Source organism: Macrosteles quadrilineatus, unplaced genomic scaffold (genome assembly GCF_028750875.1).
Source record: "Macrosteles quadrilineatus isolate MER2022 unplaced genomic scaffold, UCM_ALF_1.0 Scaffold_4__1_contigs__length_99947679, whole genome shotgun sequence".
In the NCBI taxonomy this organism is placed as follows: domain Eukaryota; kingdom Metazoa; phylum Arthropoda; class Insecta; order Hemiptera; family Cicadellidae; genus Macrosteles; species Macrosteles quadrilineatus.
Genome location: NW_026542597.1, coordinates 33,053,263 through 33,066,256, shown reverse-complemented (window position 1 = coordinate 33,066,256; position 12,994 = coordinate 33,053,263). Strand labels below are relative to the sequence as shown.

Genomic DNA, 12,994 nt, shown 5'->3' with positions numbered 1-12,994 from the left:
TATTGAGGTTTAGATATTTTTTTTTTGTTTTAGTGGTTTGAATACCAGAAAACAGGGAACTTTTTTACTGTTTTTACTGTTCAAGCTGAAAGAAAAATGCAACTTTTGCTTGTACAGAATTAATATCGCAGCAATGGGACAAAGTAAACATTATAACAACGACACTACTTCGTTGTTTTTATACTGTTCTCTTACCAAGCACTTACCATTATTCTCATAATGTCATAGAGAGTAGCTCTGCTCCTGGTGAACGTAGTGTTTTGAATTAATTTGTTATCAGAGGCTGAGGATGGGTTTTGATAAAAACCCGAAATACGAGTATATCACTTTTTTAGTAATTGTGTGATGAGTAACCGTCAAAGAAAGAGTAATAATAGTATGTTGAAGTTTAGAACAATCAATTGAAGATATAATCTTATGGATTTTATAATCTTTGAGACAAACAACTTCCTATACGAGTAAATAGCAGAAAGACTTTATAGTATGGCTTTGTGTCCAACTTTTTTGTCTCATCAAACATTTCCTCAATTCAAAGTTTTTTTTCAAATTTCCTTGGTGGTTTTTTATGTGTATTTGACTGAAATGGAAAAGAATACTGTGATATCGCAAAAGGTCAAGCAATCCTATTAGCATGAAGCTACTAATGCATTGGAAAAACATCATAAAGCTCTTCAAGTCAAATTGAAACCAAATTCATCACTTCAGTCTTAATAGTGAAACAAGATCGCCAGGTGACATTTTAAATACTTGGTGTACCATGTTTGCTCACTCTTAGAGAAACATATGCTTGTATAATTATATCGCTCCAGCACTGACTAGGTACAAAATTTTAATTTATTCTACTAGATTTCAAAGGTTTTACAAGGATGTTTTATCTTTACGGATCACGAGCAACATGAGGTTTAAAGCACACCAAAAGTAATGAAAGTCTCCAAAAGAAAAATTTAAAAAATATCTCTTAGCTGTAAATTTTAAGTAAAACCTCTGACAAGTGTAGGATAAAGGTATAAGTTAAAGTATAGGTAAAGGTATAGGTAGGTACAAATATTTGACAATATTGGAGAGAAGATAAGGAACTGGGAGGACACCGACCTCCTGGTATGGAAGAATGGACCAGCCCAGCAGCCATGATACTGCTGGACATGATCTGCCACACCAATTTGTATGATAAACACTTTAAAGTATAGATAGTATTTTTACCTTTTTTACCAGTCTTATTAAATACAAATTGAAAACATGGACATCAAAATTTACAATCGTCATCGGTCAGGATTAGCAAAGAACGAAGTAGTAGACACTTAATAAAATAATCAATTTTATTGAATACAACAGTTTTAGAGTAAAGTGGTCGAGAAGAGAGAAAATAAACCACATCGAGTTTATTAAAGGGTAACATCTGGTAACTAGTGCACTTCTTGATGCCTCTGAATACTGGAATCCGAACAACACTTCTTGTCCTCAGTCTTTTCTTCTTCAGTGTTGTATGTTTCTGGGCTGGCTGTTCGAACACTCCTTTTCCTTTTGATCGATTCTCCATGGGATGTTGATAAATCCATTTCAGATTTTCGTTTTTTCAGAGGATCGAAATCACCGAATCCCTGACTAAAGGTGTCTCCATGAAATCCCATAGATCCCCCATTAGGTTTTCTTTTCTTTACTGTATCAAAGTCACCAAACCCTTGACTGAAAGTGTCTCCATGAAATCCCATAGATCCCATGGGTCTTCGTTTTTTATAAGTGTCGAAATCTCCGAACCCTTGGCTGAAGGTGTCACCATGGAATCCCATAGCACCCAAAGGAGCTCTTTTCTTGTATGGATCAAAGTCTCCAAACCCTTGACTAAAGGTGTCTCCATGAAATCCCATGGCACCTGACGGGGCCCTTTTCTTATATGGGTCAAAGTCTCCAAAACCTTGACTAAAAGTATCACCATGAAATCCCATTGCTCCCAATGGAGCCCTTTTCTTGTATGTATCAAAATCCCCAAAGCCTTGACTAAACGTGTCTCCATGAAACCCCATGGATCCGGAAGGAGCCCTTTTCTTGTAAGGATCAAAATCCCCAAAGCCTTGACTAAACGTGTCTCCATGGAACCCCATGGACCCGGAAGGAGCCCTTTTCTTGTAAGGATCAAAATCCCCAAAGCCTTGACTAAACGTGTCTCCATGAAACCCCATGGATCCGGAAGGAGCCCTTTTCTTGTAAGGATCAAAATCCCCAAAGCCCTGACTGAATGTGTCTCCATGAAACCCCATGGATCCGGAAGGAGCCCTTTTCTTGTATGGATCAAAATCCCCAAAGCCTTGACTAAATGTGTCTCCATGAAAACCCATGGCTCCAGAAGGAGCTCTTTTCTTGTAAGGATCGAAATCCCCAAAGCCTTGACTGAATGTATCACCATGAAACCCCATAGCTCCAGCAGGTGCTCGCTTCTTATATGTATCAAAGTCTCCAAACCCTTGACTGAAAGTGTCCCCGTGGAACCCCATTGACCCCATTGCTTTCCTTTTTTTAATAGGGTATAAGTCCCCAAACTCACCATTGAAAGAATCCCCATGATCTACCATTGAAGCAATCTCTGGTTTTCTTGACTTGATTGCGTCAATTTCATCAATAGTTTTCCTCACAAGATCATCCTCCGAATCAACGTTTACATAATTTTCATCGTCTTTGTCCGTTGATATGATTCTCATAAAATCCTTAAGCTTGGAAACCAAGTCTTTGTGATCATGTGCTCGTTTCATAGTCTCAAAGTCTCCAAACCCACCTGAAAACGTGTCTCCGTGGAATCCTAGAGATCCTTTCAATCTTTTCTTCATCGTACTGAAATCTCCAAAGTCCCTGCTGAAAACGTCACCATGAAACCCAGACGACCCCATTTCCATCCCTCTCACATATCTAGCCCCTGATCGTTTGTTAATATCACAATAGTTTTCATTGCATCCTACCTCATCGTTTGCTTTATTTTGTTTCAACCAAACAAGTGATTTCCCATTGATATCGTTCGGTGGGGAATGAGCTTCTCTTTTAGAAAGTCTCTTCGATGGTCGTTCAGTCTTGTTTTCTGCCAGTCTTTCATATATACCTGCTGAGTCCGTGTTGTCATTTGCTGCGATGTTAGAGCTTTGCAATGAGTTTGATGAATACAACTTGTCCAACTTTTTCTTAAGTTCCTCTTGTTCACTCCACGAATTGGATCTTTTCCTGTAACAAAATTTTATATAAGGAAACCTACTTTGAAAATAGTTAAGTATTTCATAGTTGGCTACAATACAACTGGTTGGATACGGTAGTTTTGATAACAATGAAAGTGAATAATGAATGAAAGATATCAAATATACCATACCATGAACTCGAAAAAGGGATATGTCGGAAATAATTTTTGTTACTTTTAACTTAGTCCATCGTTAAAGTTCACAGTTGAAATTTCCGTGGGGATTCACTAGAAAGGGGATAGTGGGGAATTACGATCTCAAGAGTTATTAGCAGGAGTTATTAGATGACTTATACAAATGTTTAATTTTACTGAAAAGCTTGTACACCAATTTACATAATAAACACTACTTAACGAGTAATACTACTTGTATTGATATAACATTGCCCTTAAATGAGCCCACGCAAGCTAGTAATGTTATGGAACGAAATATTCATTGTCATGGTATTAAGTAAGTTCTTTCTATCGTAATTCGTTTTTGACTTTTCAAAAAATTATTTTATTTCATTATGCCAATGACATAGAATATGTTACTTAAAAAATGTATTTCATTGTTCACGATGGAAACGGATATATAATGTTGATAGTTGAGGGAATTTCTAACCCATCAAAGATCGCGATTCGCGATGAGTTCTAAGGGGTGTTGTGGTATGGTGGGGAGGGGGTTCCCACCCCCTTACGGAAGTAAACAAACACTCCACAGGTTGTAGTGGAAACATCGATTAAACTTGTGGTAGTTAGAGGATACACCACTAGTGGCAGCACCTACCACCAAAACCAACGTCGGCAATGCAGTTTGTAGTATTTTTTTTTTTTAGAAAGTGGGCTTTTTCGTTTGATTGGTAATTTGAACTTAAGTACGAAACGATCAGAGAACACATATAATACAACTTCTTTTTCAATTTGATCCTCTGATTAGTATACGATTTCCTTAATTAAACGTGTCCCTTAATTTAAAACACTGTTAAATAATAATATTTGTAAGGAATAGACTAAAATGAAAGTATGTTTACCCTACCCTAGGAGAGCTAGGAACATTTATTTGACACCAGTCGATACTCTACAGAATCTACAATGTGGAGAAACACGTTTACAAAGAGTTTTCCCGACTTAAATCTTTATTGCATAATTTTATACGTATCTTTGGTTAATATTGAATAGTTTAACTATAAACGGTTTTCTTAAGTAAACAATAAAGCCATAAAAGACTTAAACAACTGAAACATACTACTTGAGAAATATGTCGATTCCTTGAAAAGGCGTATCAATAATATAAATTTACAAATTCAAATGTAAACATTTGTACAACAAAAATATATTCGTCATTTGGACGTAGACTTTCTATTAAACTTTTATTGATTGTGAGGTCTTTACAAATGATATTTTTATGTAAAAACCCTTTAATCAATCAATGCACGTTTTAAGTTTTTTGTTTTCTAAAAACTCTGAACGGTAAAACCGTAAAGAATGACACGAAATAAACACTATTGTTTTAAACATGATCTCGTAAATGATTATTTCAAGCCACTTTTTTAAAAGTAACTAGATAATTAATTCAATTTTAAATATTTAAACCCTATTTCTTGTTAGTTCAGTCAGTACGTTTAATATTAATAATTAATTTTTATATTTAAAACATTTATTTAGGTTTTACTAAGCACTTGTAAAAAGCACAGTCTATACACAAGTTAAACATTATTATTTTATTTTTTTCGGCAACATTGAAATTAAATAAAATAGTACTTCTAAATGAAATGAGAATACAAGTGAAGATTTAAATTGATATCTCAATACTATCAATTTACCATACAAAATGCTGTTATGTTTTGATATATTGGAATTTAATCTTAATGGAAACCGTTAGTTTGCTTTGTTTAACCAATAATAATTGTGGCTGAGAACAATGTAATCCTGCAGATTTATCTTAAGCTCAGTTCTCCCTCTATAACATGTTTTCAGGCTTATACAAACAAAATTTTGCATTCAGGCTTTATCCATAAATTATACAGTAGACAGTAAACTATTGGTTTTGTCTGTGGCACAAAGATTGGTTTACTAACAGATGGTGTTCCAATGACAAAATTACATAAAATAGCAAACAATAGCTTATTAGAAATATAAACTACTTTTTCCTCTTGGAAGGGTTATAAACACTAAAGGTTTATTCGATAGACTATTACATTTGATCATAAAGAAATGTTTTCTTCCGACATTATGCTAGAAAGTAAATGAATTTCGAGTCTGACAGATTTTATGCCTATAAATAATATTTTTTCAGATTTTTAAACATACAAGGGTTTTGGGATACAAAATGTCCTTCTCGGGACAACAGATTCAATAAAATAAATTTTCAATTGATAGGTAACCGGAATACGAAAAAAAAACTATAAATATAATCTTTAGATGTTACAAGTTCACCAAACCTACTAATCACAAAGTAAAAAAAAATTTAACGTGTTTGTATGACGAGTCTATAATAACTTTTCAACAAAAGAGATTTGTGATAGGTTGCAAAGGTTGAGGTTGATTTTTAATAGTCCAAACTCCAAACAACCTTTGATAAACCTCGAGACTGACGAATAAGATGTTAGTTTATTACTTGGTTACTGTTTTTATTAATTTACCTAAATCGATTATGAGGACGAAGACCCAAACGCTGTGCCAAGGTAGGTGAGTAAGGAGGATCGTTGTCTCGTTTGTACGGAGCTGGCCAGGAGGGAAAGTAGTCTCCTATACCATCAAACACTGACTCATGGAACCCCCGTGCATCTACTTCTGGAACAAATACAACCACGTCAGACAAGCAATGCCATGGTAGATGAGTACAGAGAATCGTTGTCTCGTTTGTACGGAGCTGGCCAGGAGGGAAAGTAGTCTCCTATACCATCAAACACTGACTCATGGAACCCCTGTGCATCTACTTCTGGAACAAATACAACCACGTCAGGCAAGCAATGCCAAGGTAGATGAGAACAGAGAATTGTTGTCTCGTTTGTACGGAGCTGGCCAGGAGGGAAAGTCGTCTCCTATACCATCAAGCACTGACTCATGGAACCCCCGTGCATCTACTTCTGGAACAAATGCAACCACGTCAGGCAAGCAATTCCATGGTAAATGAGTACAGATAATCGTTGTCTCGTTTGTACGGAGCTGGCCAGGAGGGAAAGTCGTCTCCTATACCATCAAACACTGACTCATGGAACCCCCGTGCATCTACTTCTGGAACAAATACAACCACGTCAGGCAAGCTATGCCAAGGTAGGTGAGTACGAAGGATCGTTGTCTCGTTTGTACGGAGCTGGCCAGGAGGGAAAGTCGTCTCCTATACCATCAAACACTGACTCATGGAACCCCCGTGCATCTACTTCTGGAACAAATACAACCACGTCAGGCAAGCAATGCCATGGTAGATGAGTACAGAGAATCGTTGTCTCGTTTGTACGGAGCTTGCCAGGAGGGAAAGTCGTCTCCTATACCATCAAACACTGACTCATGGAACCCTCGTGCATCTACTTCTGGAACAAATACAACCACGTCAGGCAAGCTATGCCAAGGTAGGTGAGTACGAAGGATCGTTGTCTCGTTTGTACGGAGCTGGCCAGGAGGGAAAGTAGTCTCCTATACCATCAAACACTGACTCTTGGAACCCCCATGCATCTACTTCTGGAACAAACACAACTACGTCAGGCAAGCAGTGCCAAGGTAGATGAGTACGGAGGATCGTTGTCTCGTTTGTACGGAGCTGGCCAGGAGGGATTGTAGTCTCCTATACCATCAAACACTGACTCATAGAACCCCCGTGCATCTACTTCTGGAACAAATACAACTACGTCAGGCAAGCAGTGCCAAGGTAGATGAGTACGGAGGATCGTTGTCCCGTTTATATGGAGCTGGCCAGGAGGGAAAGTAGTCTCATATACCATCAAACACTGACTCATAGAACCCCCGTGCATCTACTTCTGAAACAAATACAACCACGTCAGGCAAGCAGTGCCAAGGTAGATGAGTACGGAGGATCGTTGTCCCGTTTATATGGAGCTGGCCAGGAGGGATTGTAGTCTCCTATACCATCAAACACTGACTCATAGAACCCCCGTGCATCTACTTCTGGAACAAATACAACTACGTCAGGCAAGCAGTGCCAAGGTAGATGAGTACGGAGGATCGTTGTCCCGTTTATATGGAGCTGGCCAGGAGGGAAAGTAGTCTCATATACCATCAAACACTGACTCATAGAACCCCCGTGCATCTACTTCTGGAACAAATACAACCACGTCAGGCAAGCAATGCCAAGGTAGGTGAGTACAGAGAATTGTTTTATCGTTTGTACGGAGCTGGCCAGGAGGGAAAGTAGTCTCCTATACCATGAGTTAAAATGAGTTCCTATACAATGAGTTTTGAAATAGTATATTACGTTACTAGTCCTGAAAATAAGTGTTTACCGGACGAGTGTGGTCGTTCTCGTGCGAGACGAAGTCGAGTACGGGATTACCATACGAGTCCGGTAAACACATTTTGGATGAGTGACGTACGATAGTTTACGCCATACTACTAAATCTGTACAAATCCTTATATATTACTACCAACTAAAGGACTACAAATCACTAGTCATAACCTCTAAGAGAGGTTATGTTTTTGTTTATAACTACTCATTGTTACCCAAATACAGTATAATCACCTGATCGGTGTCCGGTAAAACTCATTACAGTACAGTAGTACGCAATGAAACCCCATTTGATTAAGCTGGCGGCAAACAGCTGTTTTCTGGACTAAATCCTTGCGTGGGAAGTTCGTCAAAATAGTCTAGTGTGGCGTAAAAGTAATAGCTGGTGTCATTCAGAAACGAAAGGGTTTATTTCACTTTTAACTTCGCCCGGAATCACAATAATTTACAATTTGTTTAATAATCATGATTATAATTGGAAGTTGTTGCATTCTAGAATTATAATCAAGATAACAAATCACAAGAACAGTGTCAGCTTTACAAAGAACCGTCTGATAATATTTCACTTTGAAGATGGTTTAAGAAGAGAATCACTGGGAAAGCTGTAATTAGTCGGTAGATGAATCAAATCAAAAGAACAACTCATCAACAACGTCCAGATTGTCTCGTGCAAAATAAGAGATAAAATTAACAATTTGTCATTTAAACTAGAGATTCTGTGAGCCATAATCGTCAGACGTTACTTTGAAATGTTCCTTTCTCTAAGTTTGTCCTGATAAATAAAACATTGCAGGAATCTTAGACAACTTGTAGTTAGTTGAGAACTTCTTTAAGCGACGTTTCGTTTACTTTGGCTTGGATTGAAGAATTCTTGAATAAAGCATTATTCTTTAAGCTGGAACAAATCAATAACGTATTTTTGAAGGAATAGGCTCTTGATTTTGTTTTCTTTGTCTTCTGTCAAACCTAATAACCAATTAAATTATTTCCTTTAAAATTTTAATGAAATTGATTATACTTATTATAGTGACTTATTGAACACCTTAAGATTATTAGAATAGAACACATGCAGCTTGTTGTTGAAATATCAACAAAGATTATAATAATAATACAAAAAAGCACTATTGTAAATAAACCCAAAGTTTAAAAGGAACTTCTATTAATTAATTTTAAGATGTTAGTTTAACATACAAATTTCTCTACCTATACCTTTTAATTTATTTACTTTCTAATTTGCACAAAACTAATAGTTGACGTATCACAAACATTTAAAATAGACTAATTTTATATACATGAAATTAAATTAGAAATATTAATTACCAGAATTCGTTTGGGACAGGAGAAGTTATCTTCCTATTAATTTGGCAAACCGCAATATTTCTTCATCGCGTATTTAGTTACGTATTCTATGAATACATAGGAAGCTGTGCAGCTGTAGTTAATAAACCGACAACAATAACAATACACAATACTTTTAAGGATGAGCAATGGAATAATAATTGCATGTGATAGGCCTATGTAGTATGTATCCATATGAGAATAAACCTATCAGGTATTCCAAAAGAAAACTTTGTAGTTATGATTTAACACCAAAATAGTTTTCTATCAGTTATGTCATCAATTCTCCAAACAATCAATCATGCAATAATAACCTTCTAAACAATGGTTCAGTTTTATTTACTTTTTTAAGTGTTGTACTTATACGTATGTTTACGGACTTGCGAATGTAATTTGATTCGATCATAGTTACCATCCTGTATTTTGCGTGATTTCTGTTGACACCCATGGATATTTTTATTGTCGGGACCACGTAAGTTTGCAGTTGGTGGCAGCCAATCACAAGACAAGGCTAGTGCAATGTTGCCACATCGCACTAATAAAATATACTAAGCAATATTTTCAAATCAGCTGGTATTATTAGATTTGGCAACACCGCACGGTTCTCATTGGTTCATTCAAACCCATATGGTAAATAGGCTCCTCCCTCAACTGCAAACTTATGTGGTCCCGACAATATTAATTTATTGTTTTTTTTTATGGAAATTGGAGACTAGCTACAGTGTGGACTGACATTGTTAATATCATTATTGGAAATCATTATTAGCCGTGTAGTCCCAGCTTTGATTATGTAAAAGAGTTTAGCCCCAGATGTTTATTTCAGTCCCATCCTAAGAATAGGGAAATTTGTATATTATCAAAATACCCTTTTGGAGTTAATAAAGTGTAGGCATATACAAATATGCGGTCTTTGTTTGTTTGTCAGGAAATATTTTTACGGGCAAATCAGGTACGTGGTCAGTCCCTTGGTCTCTTCGCTCGTTTCACGCAACGATTCTACCATGTTTTATACAACTTGGCAGGCTCTCTCTAGAGACATCATTTAAATTGTCGAATGCAGTGTAAAAACAAATGCACTGGCATAAAGTCAATACATTTTATTTTTTTTTTAATTAGCCATGTGTATTTTCTTTTCCTACAGCTTTATAAGAAACTTTGTGTAACTTTACAGATAAAATCTAAAGAACTAAGCTGTAGGCCAAATTAGCTCGAACAAAAATTTTATGGGTCTAATAATTGGTGGATAACAAAGGATTTGTCTATTCGGTAGATTTCTATTTAAACTGAAAGACCAAATTCTTTAATCGTATTCATATTCTGATTTTAAGACAAATGGTCCTGCTACTTAGGCGTTCGCCTCCTGCCTACTTGACAGATAAGCAGTCGCTTACCATGCATGGAATATGTTATAAGCGGTTTACTGGTCTTAACATTACTTAATTATTAATATCAAAGGGGACATCTTGGGTTCAAATATGTCTTTTTTTCATCTGCCCCTCTCTTCATTTATTTTTTAAAATGGACAGTGTCACCTTACATTTAAGGATATGCATTTCAACCTAAATTTTCATTAATAGCTTTATGAAAAAGTCGGTATTTAAGGTCAAAATACTTCGTAAATCGTTAATTCGGCCAAGATTTCGGTTGGCTATGAAACACTGTGCAATTCCAATTATTGTGTTAAAGCATAAAGCATTTAAAGCATTAAAACATGTTAATTTCATATCCACACCAGGAAAAAACTCAAACTCTTCATAGTAAAGCGGTCCAAGCCCTTTCAATCTTTTTAGGTATGTAGGGAAGCGAGCTAGTAACTCGAGGACTGAAGTTTTGTACTCTAACACATAGGTTACAATCCATCCGATTTTAACTGCCATTTTTGCTTCAAATCTGTATACAGGTTTGTGGTTACCCAATGTCGGAATCATAATTGATACCCAAGTCAAATGGCATTGGGTGCAGAATCGACAGTATGTTGATGCTATTTTTCTTCTGGAAACCTTCCATTGCGGCTGTTAAGAGTGTAGATCACAATGTGATAGTACAACTACCGGAACTCATTTGTTTAGGGCCACCCAGTGACTAATTGGAGAACATTTTGGTATGTAGGCTGAGAAATTTGATTCTTTGAAGAAAACACTAATCGGTGGAAGAAAAAATAATGAAAACTACACACACAGGTTGAATGCAGGATCAAAGTTTGTTCGGAATCTGGTAATGACATGAAGTATACTGAACTATAATGGATTTAGAAATATTTAAGACAGAAGTATAACTTTAAACTATTACTTCAACAACAAAAGCAAACTTTTAATACTTGTTGATCACGAATTGATCACAAAAGTAAACTTCTATGCTTCTTCAATCCTAAAGGTCAACTTCTAGGTGTCAAACACGTGTTTCTGTATTATTTTAAACGTGCATGGATTTAGTTGGATTAAGTAAAGACAGTAAGACAGTAGGGAAGACAACATGAGAGGCCCAAGTGGCCCGCCTTGGGGATGCACAATTAAGGGATGAGGGCCCTCACAGTGCTACCAATTAACAGCGACAACGTCACAGCTGCTGACAGTTCACCTTTCTGGCGGGGAACTGCATACATAATGTTTTAGCTCCTATTATATCTTTTTGTGGATACTTGTTTCCGCTGCAAAAGGGATTTTGCTTAATCCGGCTGCAGAAGTGGTTTGAAAAGAAATTATTATTTCAAAGTATTATCTTGATCATAAGATTGCTAGTTTGATAGTAAAAGCTGTGTTGGAAAATACTCGTATTGCTGGTCTTAGGCGGTGCACATAAGACGCTAAGATACTATATACAGGGTGTTCGTAAATAGGTGTCACAAAGTTCAGGGGCTGATATTACTCATCAATCTAAACAAAAAAGTTCATATAAACATAGGTCGACAAAATTTCGTTTAGCCGCTAGCTATCATTTTGTATTTTTTATAAAACAATATATCAAGAGTTAATCAAGCTACGGAAACCAAACTTTGTACATACAATTATTTTGTTAAGAGGCAATCAACAAAATAACTACGTTATTTTCTTTTAAATTAACAAAATGGTGGCCATTTAAAATCTTTAAAATTAAAGTAATAAAGAAAGGCTGGTTTTATGAAAAAAATGACTAGAACACTTTTATTTAGCATGAGTTGTTAATTAGTAAATAGGTACATATAATGCTTTTATTAACGTGTGGTCCATTCAAGGTTCAATGCATCTTCACTATGACATGTATTGACACCCTACAATATTTGGATAATATTGCACAGTATGTTTGGATCTTTATCCACAGGTTAATTGGAAGAGAGGGTCATGTGGCCCTAACTTTGCCTGTATAAATAAAACCTTTTTTTATTTTATTTCATGTATTCTGATTTTTATTCTAATTTAATAATGATGTATGACTGAAATCTTTTTTCTATATCTTTCGAAAGGGTATTAGACAACTCTTTGTATATTATAGAAATTGTTTTATATTTTCTCATGGTAAATCTGTCGTAAAATGATACATTTGTCGTAATAATTCAACTATTACCTTATTGCTAACCATCCATTCTATATTTACAACTCAAACTTGACAAAATGCAAATGCAAGACGGACATTTTCTGGCATCAAAGAGACTCTTAACTTCTGCTCTCAACTATTTGAAACACCTTCCACGCGATACTTCTCGCTTTTGAAACTACCACTTTTTGCTTCACATCCGTGGGCGAATGCCACTTATACATTCCTTTTCCCCGAATAACAATTAACGGAATATATTTTAAACACACTCAGTTACATTTTTCAATTCAAATTATTTAGTGAACCTTTTTAATTAAAGAACAAAAATAACGACCTTTATCATTTTTTCCATGGATGATAAGTGTTAAACGTGGAATGGTTAGAAAATTTAAATTATTGGTCAATAGTATTGGTTTGTTTATCCCGGGTAATTAAAAAAGAATGTTATTGCACACATTTCAATATTCTTGTCTTAAAAAAAAATGTTG

At 35.8% G+C, this 12,994-nt stretch overlaps 1 protein-coding gene across 4 annotated transcripts in view; it reads right to left on the bottom strand.

The window, feature by feature from the left end:
• Positions 1–1,291: 1,291 nt before the first annotated feature.
• Positions 1,292–12,994, bottom strand: part of LOC128991846 (uncharacterized) — a 208,890-nt gene continuing 197,187 nt past the window's right edge. For 3 of the 4 annotated variants that reach the window (XM_054415058.1, XM_054415059.1, XM_054415061.1), the window contains 2 exons: positions 5,839–5,989; positions 1,292–3,204 (listed from right to left, as the gene is read on the bottom strand). In XM_054415058.1, the coding sequence (XP_054271033.1) occupies positions 1,404–3,204; positions 5,839–5,989 (1,952 nt within the window). In that variant the 3' untranslated portion in view covers positions 1,292–1,403. The remainder of the gene's footprint in view (positions 3,205–5,838; positions 5,990–12,994) is intronic. The other variant, XM_054415062.1, reaches the window with a different exon arrangement.